Raw genomic sequence first — 17,776 nt, 5'->3', positions numbered from 1 at the left:
ATAACAAATAGGTTATAGGTGGAATAGCCGCGAGTCGAACAAACGATTATAGATTTTTACAAACATTTAAAAAAGATTATTTTATTAACCAGAATTCATATTTCGCTTTACAAATTAGATTATTTATAAAAATATTGAGTCACAGACAGAGGACACATATATGTCATTTTTTGTCAGTGAGGATATTCTGATAACGATTTTTTTGAAGAGCTTATACTGTTTAAAATATATATATAATCCAATATCTAGAAACATATATCATAGCCTTCCTACTATTAAACTGCATGTACATTCCCAAAGGTACTTCCTATAGCATCTGCTCGGAACTTTCCCATTTTTCCAGAAAATGTCGTTTCCCGCGCGCATTCGCGCCAAGGAATAAGGTAACGGTTAATCCATACAAGCCTCTTTCCAAGGAATGAATGAATATGGATGACACATTTTTTTCACATCTAATGCAGACAAAATGCGAAGTGAACTACAACCTCTCTTCCTCTAAGAATGGTTTTACGAATGCCAGTTTTCACTTTAACCCAATGTTGCCCTGTAGATCTCACTGATCTATATGTGGTCGCTGGATGATCATAGACCATCTTCCCTGGACGAGGAAAAGGTATACGATACTTGACATAACCGTCCTCATAGTTGCTGTTCACATCTCGCTCCAACAAACGAGAACGGACAACGACAGTCGTAGGAGGATTGAACAGGAACACAAACGCCAAAATTCTTGCAAGGGTTCGGGATACAGGGATCAGGAAGCTCTAACAGAAGACAAAGGTAGAGAAATCGTTTGTGGTGAGGCGGAAGTGGTTGAGCTAGAGGCTTTGGCAATGCTCTTTCAAAAGTTGCGATGACAGTTAAGATTTTCTTTATTAAAATGAGTTATTAAAGTGAATAGGTTGCATATGTTTGAACAAAAGCACCTTCAAATCAAAGCATTCATAACTATTCGCTTCTTTGCATCTGTCAGAAGGAGATCGCACCAAAAATTGCTGCGAAATATGATGAAGTTGTGAGGTTTACTTACTTTTGCATTCGAGACCCTTTCCAACGTAACCATCGTTGCAAACGCATTCCTTATTGAGGCACTTTGCATTTTTATCACATTTGTCACAAATACGAACTACAAGTTGGAAAGAGACGAACATAACTCATGAGCGATAACGTGTTTAAGATTGTGCATGAAACTAGAAGAAGTTGGAATAAATATATTTGCTCTTTCAAAGATTCTTTTCAACGTTAAACTATCAAACGAGACGCTTTCATGTATTGCATATTCGTTTTGCAAGATATTTTCATCCGCTCTGATGCACAATCCACACTGAGGCATTTGAGGATAAAGATAGGTTAAAAAGACTCCTGAGCAGTGGCGTAGCCAGCCTGACGATTTAGTCATGCTATGCAAATTTTATGTTATTATCATTATTCATTTCTTTAGAAATTCATTGTTTTCACAGTCAATGGACACCAAAATATTAGCATAGCATGACTAAATTGTCGGGCTGGCTACGCCACTGCTCCTGAGCATCCCCTACCGTCACATTTCTGTCCCATATATCCCCTCTCACACATGCACACGTAATGATCAGACAAGAGGTCCATACGACGACCATTGAAAGCGTCAGAACACACGCCATGTTTGCAGGGACTGGGTTTAGCCGCGCACGGGTTGGGGACTGGAATGAAGAAGATAAATTAAGATGGAGTTTGAAACGGTTCAAACTGAGGGAGCTTTTCAGAATAAAGAAAGCTAGTTTAAGTTTGTGCAAGCTAAACCCTTACTTTCACATTTTTCTCCCTTGAAAGTTAGAGGACACTGACAGACGGGAAGCCACGTGGACGAGACTTCGGATTTCTTGAATAAACAAGCACCTTTGTTGAGACATGGATTTGGTTTGCAAACATTTTCTAGATGAGAAGGAAAGAAAAAATGTCAGGCAACAAAAGAAGGTTGTCTCTTCCACCAGATCTGAAGCCCATTTGGCTTTTCACAAAGAATACCGTCCCGAGTGGAAACCAATTATAAAATATTTGAATCAATTTCACAAATTTCTGCAAAAGTTAAGCGGAACTTGAAGCTTTACCTTCACAATATTTTCCGGTGAAACCTTGAGCACACTCGCAAGGTGAACTTGATTTATCCTCGTTGCATTTTCCTTTGTTACGACAGGGATTAGTAACACAAACTTTCTTCACTGAGAAACAAGAGGAATTCTTAGAGAGTTGCATTGGTTTTTGATCCTGCTCGTTTGGTAACAGAGCGGCCAGCAGTACTCGTGAAAACAGATGCTCGCGTACATACCTTCACATCTAGTTCCCTTGTACTCGTTGGTGCACGTACAGATGATACCCAGGCCTTTCTCTGTGCATTTCGCGCCATTTTTGCATGGGTTCGGATTACAATAGTCGAAGTCTAAAATGAAGAATAGGAACTAGCCTTTTACTGGATAGCTGCATGTATTAGTTTTAAACCTAGAGATTATCTGTATATCTGGTTCGATTTTACTACAGAAGGAAACCTAAACTAAACTAACTTTATTTATACTGGATAGCTCTATCAGTCCTAAACTGTTCTTCTTAGAGGTCCAGTAAGAATCATCTCTTATTAATCCAGTGTTACTCCAGGAGGAAACCTAAACTAAACTAACTTTATTTATACTGGATAGCTCTATCAGTTCTAAACTGTTCTTCTTAGAAGTGCAATAAGGATCATCTCTTATTGATCCAGTGTTACTACAGGAGGAAACCTAAACTAAACCACCATCCTTCCCTCACCTGCACAGAATCTTCCTTTATATCCAACAGGACAGACACAGCGAAGGCCACTAGCAAGATCCAAACAAGTCGCGCCGTGTTTGCAAGGATTCTTTGCACAGGTATTAAGAACTACGGTATTAGGAGACGAAAATCAAATTACAGGGGGGTCATTTCTTTTAGGGGTTCACTGAGCAGATCAGACGCTCCAAAACATCTCTTGAATTGAGTTAACTCAAATATGATGCACTGAATATGTGGTTAAAAACATAATCATCCATTTGGTCTCAAAGTTTGACTTACTTTCACATTTTAAACCGCGATATTTATGTCGACATTTACAGCGATAGTGTGTAATGTGATCGATACAATTCCCGCCATTTTTACACGGATTGGGAAAACAATGATCTTTTTCTGAAACGGAAGACAGAAGTAAACTTTGTAATATGACGCCCGACAACAGATTATGTCGTATGAAAACAAAGATAAAGGTGACCCTCTACCTTGGCAATGTTTTCCTCTGAACTGCTTGCGACAAACACACGAATATCCACCAGGAGATTGGACAACCAGACCGCCATTTTGACATGGGTTAACTGAGAAAAATAATTGAAATGAAGAGCGACAATGACTACAGCGGTTAGCTAGACAGTTCACAAGCATCTCTAAAGCAATATCCTCGTACAAGAGACACAACTCTACAATATCTATTTACACGTATAGAATAGACTTTTATAATATAGGATTAATTTTCAAGTCCGTGACGCGTGATGATAGTTGATTATCAGAGTCAATTTGAGTTGTGATGTCGCGATGTTTATGAGAATTTAGTTGTTGCAACTTAAATTGATGATCAACTACCGTTACTTAGAAAAGTAAGTGGCAGGAGATCAATTGATACACTATAACCAGCTATAAATTAGTAAAGCCGGATTTTGAGACTATGGTTTTTTGGAATCTTACCTCCCTGATGGTAATGGATGTGCGATACATGAACATCTGGTTTCTTTGTGTAGCGGAAAGGAACTAACTTCGGCACCAATCGAAACTCTGGCTTGTCATAAGGCACGGGTGTCTGTTTTTCCAACTCGATTCCGTTTGGCAAGAAATTATAATCTAGTTTCGGCAGATTCGGCGCTGTCAAACCACCTTCGATTAACGGACTTGTAGCGCTTGAAAGCGGGTTTAAATTCACCGCAGGCAGATTTCCAATAGATGAAATGTCTTGCCTGTTTGGTAAAGGTCTCGTTTCTGTCTCAATATTTCCGCCCAGAGAAGACGCGGTTGGCGAGTTAGATACAATTTCTTGTGTTTGTGATGAAGATTCGGTTCCCTGTTGTGATAATTGCGTTTGTAGCTGCCCATTTTCGACGGCAAGAAATTGTCTTCTCTCTCCCGACTTTGTTATCCCAACCTTCGATCCGTGAAGTTTGTTTAAATTTGGTTTATGTTTAGCAAAGTCTTTTTTTAACGTTTTTACATGGCGATGTTCACCGCTCGAGTTGTGTTTCCCAAGTTTTGCCTCGTCTTGATGTATGGTCAGGAGAAAGCAAAGAAGACTGAGCGACTCTATGACCCAGAAATTGAGTAACATTTTTTAATCGAATAGATTTCAATTGAAATCGGCTTTAATCTTGAAGACCAATAAATAATTAAATACGTTAGCACAAGGATGACAATTTTACTACCGGTAGAATCACTGAGGCATTCAATAAATAAATAAACTAAGCCCATATCTCTCATATAGTACGACGAAGATTAGATAGACAAAATTAAATTTTACAAAATAAATAACTTGTTGAGCAAAGTATTTATTTTTATTTTACAGACGTATTTTTAATGGTTTATTGCTTTATAAAACTGAACTTGAAGTTTTCATTAACTCTATTCATATGCTTTATATCATTAATAATTTTTACAATTATTTATTTTATTGCAGAACACTTGACATTGTGAACTGAATAACTGTTATTTTAGCCACATTATTTTGGCGGATTTAAAGTGAGTTTGTTTTATTTGTATAATGAGTTAAATTGCTCGGTGTTCTTATTACAGTTCAGCCAAGACCAGCAAGATTGTTAGTAGAAATTCATCTTTTTTTGAAGTGGTTTACATGGATGACATCATAATTCATGCACTCAGCACGGCTCCCAGTATATTATACACACTCGAACTTGCTCTGGGACTGACCGGAGTACGCGATTCGATCACAAATTACTACCCAGTTTAAACTGTTATCGCTGAAATAAGGAAACACAATTGTGAATGAAGTTATCATTTCATAAAAATGAAGACGAACTTGTTCGCAGATGAGGTAAAAACGAAAGAAATTGGTTATAAACTTACGAATGCAGTTTCTCTTTTGCATGACATAACCATGACGACATTCACAAACTCCCAAATTACACACAGTATTCACAGGACATTTGTAACAAGAGGAGTCTGGAAGGTAAGATTGAAATACGGATGATTTGATTCTTGATTGATCTAATGGATGACGAAGGTCGATGATCACACCAGGCCAGTGAACTGAAATAAGACTGGAACGCTCACTCTCTGACTTTCCTTCATTAATGAGTAAAGCCAAGATGGCGGATCATGAAGCCTTTCTTGTAGATATGATCCAGCGGAAATTTCAAAGGAAAAAATCATAATTGCCACTATTTTAACAACAAAATTTCCGCGTGGAGGCCTGGATCATACCTACAAGAAAGGCTTCAGTGTCCGCCATCTTGGCTTTAAACGTCCGACAGAGTGAGCGTTCCAGTCTTATTTGAGTTCACTGCACCAGCCCTATACCTGACTTCTCCAGTTCAACGATGCAGTTATATCCATTCCCTACGAAGTTTTCCTTGCACGTGCACACGCCCTGGATGCAATATGCGTCTTTGTGGCATTTTAGACATTTATCAACTGAAAATCAGAAAAATGAAGATGAAATGTATCCAGGTAATGGCCGGGTCCATTGAAGCTTTGAGAATGGAATAATGGATGTGTTACGAGAAATCCAGTGTAATTGAGGTCACTCACCTTCACAATGAGGCCCAGTATATTGCGGAGAACACTGACAGTCGTAACCGTTTTTCAAAGCCAGACATCGTCCACCGTTCTTGCAAGGATTCTGTACACACGGTTTGAAATCTAAGTTTATTAATAACAAATGGAAGTTAATACATTAGAATATGACCGAATACTGTTTAGAAACGTATTTATTGCCAGGGTATTACTTTTGAAAGACAAGAAACGTTTACGTAGTCTTATGAACTGTTGGTGAATTGAAACACGCGTACTTGCTATCGTCTCGGGTTCACAGAAAGGTTGTCTGAATCCTTGCAAACAGTTGCATTTAATTCGTCCTAAACTCTCCTCACACGTTCCCTGATTCTTGCAAGGGTTAGGAATGCACTGGCGACCTGTTTCTAAATGAGGTTTAAAACAAGTTTAGTGGTAAAAGAAGGTGGACAAACCAGGAAACATTGTTTCCTTGCCATGCATCGGAAGGTTCGACAAAGTGTAGTTTACAAACGTCCATACTTGTCTCGCATCTTGCTCCTGTGTAGCCAGTTGGACATCGACAAATGCAAGTGGAGCCAGCTCTTTCTTTTGTTCCACCGTTTTGACAGAGTAAATTAAGACAGGGGTCGGTCTCTGGATGAAGAAAAGCAACAATTTCATTCAAACGTTTTCCTATCAACCAACCAAAGAGTCCCGTCTCATAGACAAACGAATATATTTGAAAAAATGAATCGCTGCAGAGAAGTAAAATAGACTTCAATGGACGATTCCGAGTGACCCAAGTCGAAGAACTGCCATGCAGAAACATAGGATGAAATTTGTTAAAAAATGAAATGCACTCACTTCCTACAGTACAGCCAGTGCCTGTTACAAACGTCTTGGATGCATCTGCACAAACGCAGTCTCCATCTGCGTCACAAACTGGATCAACCGCAGAGGAATCGACGTTCTTGTTTGCAGGCGCACAAGCACAGGCTATGGAAGAAAAAAGTCAAATTGAATCACGTGAGATACTTGATCTCTGTTGCAAATGATTCAGACACACAAACCGACGTAGATTGTCCTGAGATACAAACAAACACTCTTTTCATAAAAACACAAGTCCAGGAACAATATCATGATATGATTTTGCAGATACGGAGTTTTAAATATCGTTATTTGAATAAATAGCTCACACTACAAGGCAACTCATAACAGGGCACTCACGTTATAAACATTGCACTTACCACAGTTAGGAGGAACAAATTTGTGCGTTTTGCAGATACAAAATGGCGGTTTAGTAGGGTCCTCGGGTTCTTTACATATTCCACCATATTGACAAAATGTAGGAGTACATTTTATCTTCTTGACTAAATAAAGAAATTACAGGAAGGATGTAGGTCCTAATGTGTTTGGTGGACACTCGAGTCTAACATTCTTAGGGGCTTTTTGATACAAAAGCGTGGTGTACTATAGGCTGGTAGAATTGTATTCAAGAGAAAAAGAGATCAACTGGAAATAAAACCACGTCTTGAAGTAACTGTAACTCAACATCACTTACTTTCCTCACAGTCGGGTCCAGCCTTCCCCTGTGGACAAATACACGTGTACTTCCCAGCAGCTGCAACACAGGTCGCCCCATTCTTACAAGGATTAGGATCACACAAGGTAACACCTAAAAACAATCAATATCGATTTGGAAACTTGGGGGAAATACTTCACATACTCTCAGGGAGAGGGTGGATAACATATTCAACGATCCTCTGACTTCTCTACAACCACAACACTTCTGCAAATTGCAAACTATGATCCTACCACATCTCTGATGACACCCTAAACTAAACCCTTTGGGTTGTCTAATGATTACTAAACTAAAACACGCCCAAATCCTATAAATGGTGAAGGTACCCCCCCTCCCCCCCTAAGATATAAAAAAAATTTTGACGGAGATATTCGACTACTGAACCCCTCACCCCCTCCCTTAGAACACGTATTATTTTAACATCATCGCCAAAACTTACTCTCACACAGTGGTCCAGTGAATCCTCGGACACAAACGCAATCGAAAGAATCTTTGGGAGCGTGGACACATTTAGCGCCATTCTTGCAGGGATTCGGCGAACAAATGTCGGACGATTCTAAAAAGCCGGAAACATGAGCGTAAAGACGCTGTAAGCTACAAAATACGTGCAACCGAAGGAATTTTCTAAATTCGACTTCCCTCTCAGCTTCCATTAACTAGACTTACTTTTACAGGTCTTTCCATTTCCGACAAAACCATTCTTACAAATACATTGCCCATATAGGCACACGGCATCCTTGTGACAATTGTCGCAAACGTTACCTTCGTATAAACATTGTATAATATTGTATAAACAACTTCGTATAATATTGAAATAACAATGTACTGAAATATAGCACATAACGATACATCTTAGAAAATTTAAGCTGGATCTAAATTGCTATTTGCATGGAGCAAAAAAGCAAAGCTTTATTTGCCAGGTACAGTCTGTAATTGAACCAATAACTGGCTTTAATTTTCAACTAACGATTGAAATGGTTTGGCAACAGACACAGTCCTGTCATTTGGGCTGCCCAACCCAAGTATTCAACATTGAATGGCCTCGTTTAGGTCGTTTTAAAATGAATTTTAACGTACGGTCGCAATTCTCTCCTTTAAAACCGTCTTTGCAAATACAGAGATATCCATTCAGAGGAAGATCGACGTGGTATTTGCTGGAATCGTCGATACAGACACCATTTTTGCACAAATTTAAAGCACAACGATTGCGAACTGTAAGGAAAATAAGTGAAGATATTCAGTGCATTTTCCTAGTCATCATGTTCAAGTACTACGAATCATTTAGCTGTAAAAATATCAGTATTCGTTGAGTCAAAATTTTTTATATCATGCTAGACCTTTCTCGAACGCTTGTGTTTACACGTTTGAAGGAAAACAACGCTTGTTGGCATATTCAAATTTTATCGAAATCATTCAAAGACGAGTTCGGATACACAAAAGATTTAAATCATCAATGGACATAAACAATGGCGCTGCAATGCCACAAACAATGCTGTTCGCTCAACTCCACTCGAAGGCGAAATGCATAATGATATTCACCTTTCGCTAAACTGAATCACTTGAAGATATATTTATTCCTACCCTGACATCTTTCGCCTTTGAACGTCGGCTGACATTGACATTTGTATGTCCAGGTTTTGTCAGGTTTAACTACCACTGAACACTCTCCCTTGTTGAAGCAAGGATTAGGCAGACAAACGTGGTCTAAATAGATAAATATATTGAATAATGATGTATTGAATGAAAGCTAGAAAGATTGTTTAACTAAACTAGAGGATGGAGCATTTGCAATAATACATGTCACACAATTATCACAGTCGTATTCGTAAATATCATTAAAAGCACATTACTATCGTCCTCATCTTCGTTTACCTTGACAAAAAGTACCATAAAAGCCTTCCTTGCATTTACACATTGTCGCTGTTTGCCCTTCGATACACTGACCGCCATTTCGACAAGGATTCACAAGACAACGATGTGGAACTAAAAAGTTCACTGTAGTTTAAATATCCTCCTGCAATAACACAGGATCAACAACAAATTATGTTGTTGCAAAAATAAATTATCCTAACGAGAACTCCAGAAGGAAATGAAAGGGCTATTCAAAACAAATGAAGTTGATTTAGTTTATATAAGTCACTCCAGTACTATCACTAGAAGAATAAGAGGTGGTCCTCACTGGACCTCTAGTAAACGCATATCCATTGCTCAGAATGGAATATTGTAACTAACACTCACTCTCACATATAGATCCTCTCCAATCTTGCACGCATGCACAAACAAACTTCCCGTTGCTCTCCTTGCATGTCCCCCCGTGAAGGCAGGGATTAGGATCACAGTACTCAATTTCTATAACAAGGGATAATTGGGTATATATAAGGTGTGATAAGGTATGATGGGGTGTACATGAGGTGCAATAAGATATAATAAAGTATCACAATATGGTACCCATAAAACTATTGACAAAAATTACCTCCACAGGTGTTCCCCTTGAACCCTATTGGACAACTGCACTGTACTTTAGATCCACCAACATCAATGCATGTACCACCATGTTTGCAAATATTCAGAGCACACGGATCTTTTTCTAATGGCAAAAACACACATGATTGTTATTCAAACCATTGTATATGCAATTTGGTAAAAGTTGCATTCTTGAAGTTCAGGTTATACAAACGTAATAAACATTTCCATACCTGAACATGTTGCACCCTTGAAACCTTTCAAGCACTTGCAGACGAAACTATGCTTCGTCTCAACACAATTTCCCCTGTTTACACACGGGTTGGGATAGCAATAATTTCTAGCTAGAAAACGAAGATTCGTACAAGATAATGAAGCGTCAAATGTATCGAGTAGAAGACATTGTGAAATCATACACGGAGTGTCATATTAAATTTAATCCTGCTGTGATATTTTCATTCGTTGTCCATTTCCAGTCTCGCTACATGATAGTTGTTTCTTTATTTTATATGTACAAATACACTGTCACGCTGCAAAATATACGTAATGAATATTACCTTCGCAATGTTTCCCTTTGTATTGCTTTTTGCACAAGCATTCAAATCCGCCTGGTGTGTGCAAAATTATACCACTGTTTTGACATGGATTTACTGTGGGAAAATATGCAACAATAAATATATCATTTCATCACAAAAATGGATAATACTTAGGTTTCCTCCTGTAGAAACACTGGATCAATAAGAGATGATCCTTACTGCATGGACATCTAGGAAGAATAGTTTAGAACTGATAGAGCCATCCAGTATAAATAAAGTTAGTTTAGTTTAGGTTTCCTCCTGTAGTAACACTGGATCAATAAGGTATGATCCTTACTGGACCTCTAGGAAGAACAGTTTAGAACTGATAAAGCTATCCAGTATAAATAAAGTTAATTTAGTTTAGGTTTCCTCCTGTAGTAAAACTGGATCAATAAGAGATGATCCTTACTGGATCTCTAGGAAGAACAGTTTAGAATTGATAGAGCTATCCAGTATAAATAAAGTTAGTTTAGTTTAGGTTTCCTCTTGTAGTAACACTGGATCAATAAGAGATGATCTTTACTGGACCTCTAGGAAGAACACTTTAGAATTGATAGAGCTATCCAGTATAAATAGAATGAGTTAAGGTTTCTTTCGATATGTTGATATAGTTGTCGTATTAATGCAGATATAATCATCAGGAAACAGAATATAAAAAATACATTTATGGTATCAGCAGATACCTCCATTATTGACATGCACGTGATTAATAAACACATCAGGTTTATTGCTGTAGGCGACGGGTTTTGCCACATGAACAGGCGCATAATGAACTCTGTGATATGGAACTGGAATATTCACAGAATTATAATGTCTTTTCTGTGCTGAACTTAAAAAGCGTTTTTTTCCAGCACTGTCCTTAGCTTGGCTGGCCGTTGATGATTTCAAACCGTCAACCAGCAGGTCTTTGTTATGGACATTGAATGATCTTTTGTAAGATCTACGTTCTTCTTTAGAATGGACCAGAGATGATAGAAAATGAAGAAAGAAGAGTACGGTTCCTGCACTGCGACTACATTTCATCTTAGTGGCCAAGATAACGGAGATTCGCTTGTTTTAGAGGTTAATATTCAAATGTTATTAATATTTGAAAGAATGGAACAGGTGCCCAGCTTGATCGCCCCTTTAATTAGTAAACAACTAACCACAAGTTCGTGGTGTCGGAAAAAAATGTTATGGAGGGTAGCGAGAGGGCAACAAAGGGTAACGGGAAAAAAACGGCGAAAGGGCAACGAGGCTGTAAGGAATGGGTAATGAGAGGGTGGTAGAAGGGTGACAAAAGCGCAAAAAAGAAAAACCAAATGCATGGTGACGCAATGGTAACGAGTGAGTAACAGAGGGAAACGAAAGGGCAACAAAGGACAACTATTGGGTACCAAAAGATAACAAAAAGGACAACGAAAGGACAACTAAATGTCAAGTAACAAACGGACAACTAAAAGGACAACTAAAGGACAACTAAAAGAACAACTAAAAGGACAACTAAAAGGAGACTAAAGGACAACTAAAGGACAAACTAAAGGACAACTAAAAGGACAACTAAAGGACAACTAAAAGGTAACAAAAGGGTAACAGAAGCCAACAAAAGCGAACAAAACAGCAACAATTTTGTAATATAATATTTTACAAGATTTATTAGAAATTAACAAATTGTTTACGCAATTTATGGATAATTACATAAATATTTTCTAAAATTTAGTTTTTGATTAGTATTTTGTAACTCGCGATCATCAAGTTTTTTAGTTAATGATGTAATGCAATAATTATATGATTACCAATTTTCATTCACTTATTATTATAGTCATAAGTTTAATTTTAGTTTCTATTTTTTATGGTCGCGGACTTTTTAGGGTTACCTTAGTCCTCCTAACTACATTAATGATAGGAGTATCTGTAGCTTTTACATCTGTTAAAATAAGGAAGCAATCGTGATTGAAATTTATGAACGGTATGAAGACACCTATAGTGTTTACCTTTAAAGAGATTTATCGATGGTTTACAGTCAAAGTTTAGCATTTAAGAAAGGCTATCTCGGTCAGTGCTGGTGACGTTAAACTTACCTGATAACGATGGTGCACAAACTTTCCCATTTCCGACGTAGCCAGGTTTACAAACACATTTTCCGCGGAAGCAATGAGCAAATTTTGAGTTACAATCCTTGCAATCATCCATAAAAACTAAATAAAAAATATATAATTATATCTTGGCGCTCAAAAAGGACCATCTCGTAGTGATTTAATGCTACTAAATAAAGCTTTGACCTAAAAGTCTTCACCAGGACAGGAGACATGAAGATATTTTGAAGAATATATGAAATACGACGTACTTTGACAATGAGTTCCAGTGAAGTGTTTCTTACACTTGCAGGAATATCTGCCATCTTTTTCAAAACATTCACCATCGTATAAACATGGATTTGGGTAGCATTTGCTCACGCCAGGGGCTGGAAGAAGACAGAAGATGATTCAATAATATACTTCGAGGCATCTTTAATATTCCCCCTTCTCTTCCAGAGAAACTAGCACTAAAATCGCGTAATTTGGGGTGTGAAATGTTCACCTGGGAAAGGACAATAGCACAACAACAAGATCACTATTTGTTACGATTACTCACGAGGTCGTAAACAGTATGGTCGTACGTAGCCGGACTTGCAATGGCAGACAGCGACTCCTTTCGATGCTTTACAAACACCTCCGTTTCTACACGGATTACGTAAACACGGGTCGGGTAACTCTAAAAACAATAAGGTATAGTTTAGTTTAGGTTTCCTCCTGTAGTAACACTGGATCAATAAGAGATGATCCTTACTGGACCTCCAGGAAGAATAGTTTAGAACGAATGGAAAAGCAAAAGCCTGGGTAAAACATCTGTCAACTTGTAACGAACTTACTTATCTCACAACGGGAGCCAGTGAAACCAATTGCACAACGACAACGGTAGCTGCGGTCATTTTGTGTGAGCGGAGAAATACTGAAATTAAAGCAGGTGCCATTATTTCTACACGGCTTCACACTGCATGGGTTGTCCACTAAAAAAGAAGTTAGAAAATACTCTTATTTTAAAACCTTGTTCGATTAAACTAGGTATAAGGTTGTTTATGTCCGTGAAAGGACGATTACCAATTACTCTAATCAAATATCACTCACACTCACTCAATACAGAAGGCACACATCCCCAAGGAGTCAAGTACATTTTGCTTCGTGGACAGATGCAATCTCCTTTCTTGTCACAAAAAGAGTTGATGCTGTTTCTCTGCCGTAATGGGTTTGCCTTGGGACAGTCGCAATCTATGAAAACACAAACATCATTGGTCGTCGTTCTTTAATTGAAAGACGACTTTAATTTCTCTTCAGAGCCTAGATTGCTTTAAATCTAGCTCTCTCGTCCTCACCACAAAACGGTGGCTTGAATTTGTACGTTGGACATTTGCAAAATGCTCGTGTTCCATCCTCTGAAGTCCTGCATTTCCCATTATATTTACACGGGTTGGGTGAGCATCGATCTTTGATAACAACGCCTAAAATGACAGGGAAAATTGAAGGTTTTCGGGGACATGTTATACAATAAAAGTGAAAATTTACATTGAGAATACTAAGGTTTCATCTGAGTCAAGCTATGAGCAACTTTAGAGCGACCTTCAAAATCATAATACCGGAGAATGGCACAGTGATGGAAAGGATACAACTGTTATCCCGCTAGATTTCTACACAACTTTCATTGCGAGTAATAGTGAATGAGAAACGTACGTTTCGAGCAATCTTTTCCAGTGAAATTTTTCTGGCAAACACAACGGAATGTCTTGCCACTTTCAAAACAAACACCGCCATGTTTACAAGGATTGGGAACACATTTCAAACGAGCTAAAAACAGATGAAGTGAAATGTAGCGGTCGCTTGGGAAATGCGACATTCCTGCCTGTCTAAAGTATTTACAAACGTTGGAAGAAAAATGCTTTACGTGATAACACTCACTCTCGCAGTTCCGTCCAGTATATTTGGCAGAGCATCGACAGTCGTATGTGGTTTCATCCATATTCACACAAACACCATTGTTTCTGCATGGTTTGAGAGCACAAGGACCAGTCTTATCTGAAAGAAAGACAGAGGTAATGACGTGAATTGATGTTAAAATCATCCTTGTAGACGAACGTTTAACCAAACTACAAAGAATGCAGCTCGAATGGATCCATGCACGGGTAAAAAATTGCCTGACAACCAACTATAGCAGTAGGCCGGCACCCATAAGATAGATCGTCGACTTTCACTCTCCGAGTAATGGCAGTTAAAAGTTACGAGGTATCCTAACATTCAGCCTATGAATGTCTACGATGGTGGAATGAACTGCAGCAATAGTCAATTGTTTTAAGGGAATACTTACAAACTGATTTACAAGTCAGTCCGTTTCCAATAAAACCAGGTTTACATACACAATGACCGCCTTGACATTTGGCATTTTTATGGCAACTGTCGCAAATCTTTTCTGCAGGAAAGAGACAAACAAAAGATTATTCTTTACGTTCTGACCAGAACAGGTTATCTTTCATCCAAATATCTCATTGAAGATTTCATAATATAGTTTTATCTGGCCTGTTAGAACAACTAAACAGAAACCTTACTTCTACAATTCTTCCCGGTGTATCCCTTCTCGCAAAGGCAGAGATAACCACCAGTGAGTCTCGTGTAGCGTGGATCATTCGTGGCGTCAATACATCGACCATGCATACAGGGTTTACTCATGCATGGACTGGCGACTATTAAAAAAAAAGAAGAAAAAAAAGAGCAATGGGGTCAAATTGTATGTGTTCAAAATGGATCAGCTTCTAGCTTTCTGAAAGGTTAGTATTTAGCTGTATAAAGGCTAGTTTCCACTCAGGAAAATTCTCCTTTGGATCGGACAGGACAGAAAAGTTTCCTTTGTATAAAGGCCGCCTGAGAACTCACCGACAAAGGAAATTTTCCTGTCCGTTCCGATCCAAAGGAGATTTTCCTGACTGGAAACTAGCGTTAAGAGTTTGCATGCTTAGGATCTTTTGTGCACATCTTTTGTAAATCACATGCAGTTGTCTTGTAATCTTTATAGACAAACCTTGACAAATTTTCCCGGTGAAACTTTTCGGACATGAACACTGAAACTCCCAGGTCTGTCCTTTGGCTTTTGCCTTACAAACTCCTCCGTGAAGACAAGGACTTGGTTTGCAAACATGATCTAAACGCAAAAGGAACGAGCCAGTCTTAAACAGAGTGTTTTCTTGCTGTTGTATAAAAAGTCTTCGAGCTCACCTTGACAAAATTCGGAAACAAATCCTTCACGACAACTACAGACAGGTTTCTTCTCGTCGGTTGAACAAATTCCACCATTTCTGCATGGATTAACATGTACAAGACAACGATTTCGCTCTAAAAGGGAACACAGAGTTTAGCACCAGCATATTTATTTCCAATATCCATGGCTAACATTTCAAACTAAGCAAAGGTGTAAGCCAATCATTCATTGCTGGTTATGAGAACATTCAAACAATGTCTCATTTAATGGTTTTATACCGCGACAAAAATTACTCACTGCGACAGAACGTTCCGTTGTATTCAGGCAGACACTTGCAGAAGAACTGATTTTTTTCTAACTGGATGCAAGTGCCTCCATTTCTGCACGGGTTAATTTCACATTTATTCACATCTATCCAGTATAAATAAAGTTAGTTTAGTTTAGGTTTCCTCCTGTAGTAACACTGGACCAGTTTAAATAAAGTTAGTTTAGTTTAGGTTTCCTCCTGTAGTAACACTGGATCAATGAGAGATGATCCTTACTGGACCTCTAGAAAGAACAGTTTACAACTGATTAAGCTATCCAGTATAAATAAAGTTAGTTTAGTTTAGGTTTCCTCCTGTGGTAACACTGGATCAACATTTATTAACAGTACATAAGTAACATATTGGGGAAACCCACCTGTACAGTTGATACCCTTGAACCCACGTTGACAACTGCAGTTAACCATTCCATTTCTTTCATGGCAGATGCCCGCGTTTCGACATGGATTTGGATAGCATCTATCTTTCGCTAGTGAATACAGTAAACAAAATACAGTTGCAAAAATCTTCTAAAATTTTCTGATCAATGGTTTATAAAAAAAATTCTGCAACACGTACCTTCACATTTGAAACCTTTGTAACCTTTCTTGCAATGGCATTCGTATCTTGTTTTATGATCTCGACAAATCGCATCGTTTTTACAAGGCTTGGCATAGCAGTGGTCTGTGTCTTGACAGTGATCTCCCTTAAAGCCAGGCTTGCATACACATCGTGTTCCAAATAAGGTGAAAGTAAGTGTGGCACCATTACGGCAAGGATTTTCTGAAACAGACGATACTTGTCTAAGTATCTAAGATAGTAAGGAACTAATAAAAAGCTGTCGTGATCTTAATCAAAGTCAACTTAACCAGACAGGCCAAAGTGCTTAAGAAAACCGAATTACAATAGTTTGACTTGAATGTGAATTACAAGGGACTATGATAAATACACATTATGTTTTCAAAGCATTTAATTCATACGCATAAGTCTGAAAATAGCAGGCGATTCAAGTCCTTCAAAACACATATCACAAACCTGTATAAATGTGAATATGGGCAGTCTCCTTTTCTTTATTGGAATCAAGTTGCAAATTTTTCGATGTATTTCTCAATCCTGCACTATCATGAGTTCCCAATTTACTTGTTTCGTTGTGATAACCTTGTTTACCATCGTCTAAACCATCGTCTCTTGTGGGAGACGACGTTCCAGTCGTTCCAGTCTTTGTAATCGACTTGCCATTGACAGCAGCTGTCAAACTGTTATGAAAAGTATTTACAGAGGTTTCATCGCCAACACTTGTGTAGCTGCCGTTCACGTTAGGCGACACAGAAATCTGCGAGAAAGCATTGTTTGTGAATTGCAGTAAAAGCACAATAAAGTGAAAATTTAATATATATTTTACATATCTGGTTTCCGTTGTCATTTTAGGATGAAGCTTTACGCACGCATGGTTGGTCTTTGGAGCCGTTTGACTCGTTTTGTTTAGCAAAACTGCAGGTTTTATCAGTGGCCCATTGAACAACAGGCTAAATCCTCGCACGCTTAGACGAATGAGGGAAAGAAAGAACTCGTTAAAAGCTCGTTTATGTGAGGTGTTTAAGTTAAGGAAATTTATTATTTAGTGAACGAACGTTTTTCGAGTGAAATTACCATCCAAGAAATATGCTTTTGTACTGTCATTAGTTCAACTATATCCAATCCTGAACACTCGAGTCGTTATCTGTAAAAGCGGTCTTTTTACCATTTTATTTATCCTTTTAAAATATATTATTTACACTTGAAGGTTTTCAGCTCAAGGATTATGAATGTTCTGTTTGTAAAATTGTTTTTATACGTGA

At 38.2% G+C, this 17,776-nt stretch overlaps 2 protein-coding genes across 3 annotated transcripts; both read right to left on the bottom strand.

The window, feature by feature from the left end:
- Window positions 1-168: 168 nt before the first annotated feature.
- On the bottom strand, window positions 169-4,450 carry LOC114527445 (adhesive plaque matrix protein 2-like). The gene is made up of 10 exons (XM_028549095.1): window positions 3,721-4,450; window positions 3,261-3,353; window positions 3,061-3,171; window positions 2,779-2,889; window positions 2,306-2,416; window positions 2,088-2,198; window positions 1,786-1,911; window positions 1,539-1,679; window positions 1,031-1,126; window positions 169-764 (listed from the first exon to the last, which is right to left on the bottom strand). The coding sequence occupies exons 1-10, from the start codon at window positions 4,349-4,351 to the stop codon at window positions 640-642; spliced, it is 1,656 nt and encodes a 551-aa protein (XP_028404896.1). The 5' UTR covers window positions 4,352-4,450; the 3' UTR covers window positions 169-639.
- Window positions 4,451-4,645: 195 nt separating this feature from the next.
- On the bottom strand, window positions 4,646-17,253 carry LOC114527439 (neurogenic locus notch homolog protein 1-like). Of its 2 annotated transcripts, none has more exons than XM_028549085.1 (34): window positions 16,974-17,253; window positions 16,518-16,721; window positions 16,318-16,428; window positions 15,934-16,047; window positions 15,654-15,770; window positions 15,460-15,579; window positions 14,990-15,124; window positions 14,752-14,853; window positions 14,346-14,462; window positions 14,121-14,234; window positions 13,766-13,891; window positions 13,521-13,661; window positions 13,265-13,402; window positions 12,988-13,107; window positions 12,701-12,817; window positions 12,435-12,551; window positions 10,354-10,446; window positions 10,030-10,140; window positions 9,807-9,920; window positions 9,572-9,682; window positions 9,206-9,316; window positions 8,915-9,037; window positions 8,411-8,545; window positions 8,000-8,095; window positions 7,773-7,889; window positions 7,313-7,426; window positions 6,999-7,121; window positions 6,616-6,747; window positions 6,292-6,405; window positions 6,048-6,176; window positions 5,788-5,898; window positions 5,557-5,670; window positions 5,104-5,199; window positions 4,646-4,997 (listed from the first exon to the last, which is right to left on the bottom strand). In XM_028549085.1, exons 3-34 carry the CDS (start codon window positions 16,364-16,366, stop codon window positions 4,984-4,986), a joined length of 3,585 nt encoding a protein of 1,194 aa, XP_028404886.1. In that variant the 5' UTR covers window positions 16,367-16,428; window positions 16,518-16,721; window positions 16,974-17,253; the 3' UTR covers window positions 4,646-4,983. The 2 variants fall into 2 exon arrangements, with proteins under 2 accessions (XP_028404886.1, XP_028404887.1); XM_028549086.1 differs by having other exon boundaries at window positions 13,527-13,661.
- Window positions 17,254-17,776: the final 523 nt, after the last annotated feature.

The sequence above is a fragment of the Dendronephthya gigantea genome, unplaced genomic scaffold (assembly GCF_004324835.1).
Source record: "Dendronephthya gigantea isolate DGI-Jeju-01 unplaced genomic scaffold, DenGig_1.0 000045F, whole genome shotgun sequence".
Classification (NCBI taxonomy): domain Eukaryota; kingdom Metazoa; phylum Cnidaria; class Anthozoa; order Malacalcyonacea; family Nephtheidae; genus Dendronephthya; species Dendronephthya gigantea.
Note: the sequence above shows the minus strand (reverse complement) of the source record. Positions and strands in the feature narration are given on the sequence as shown.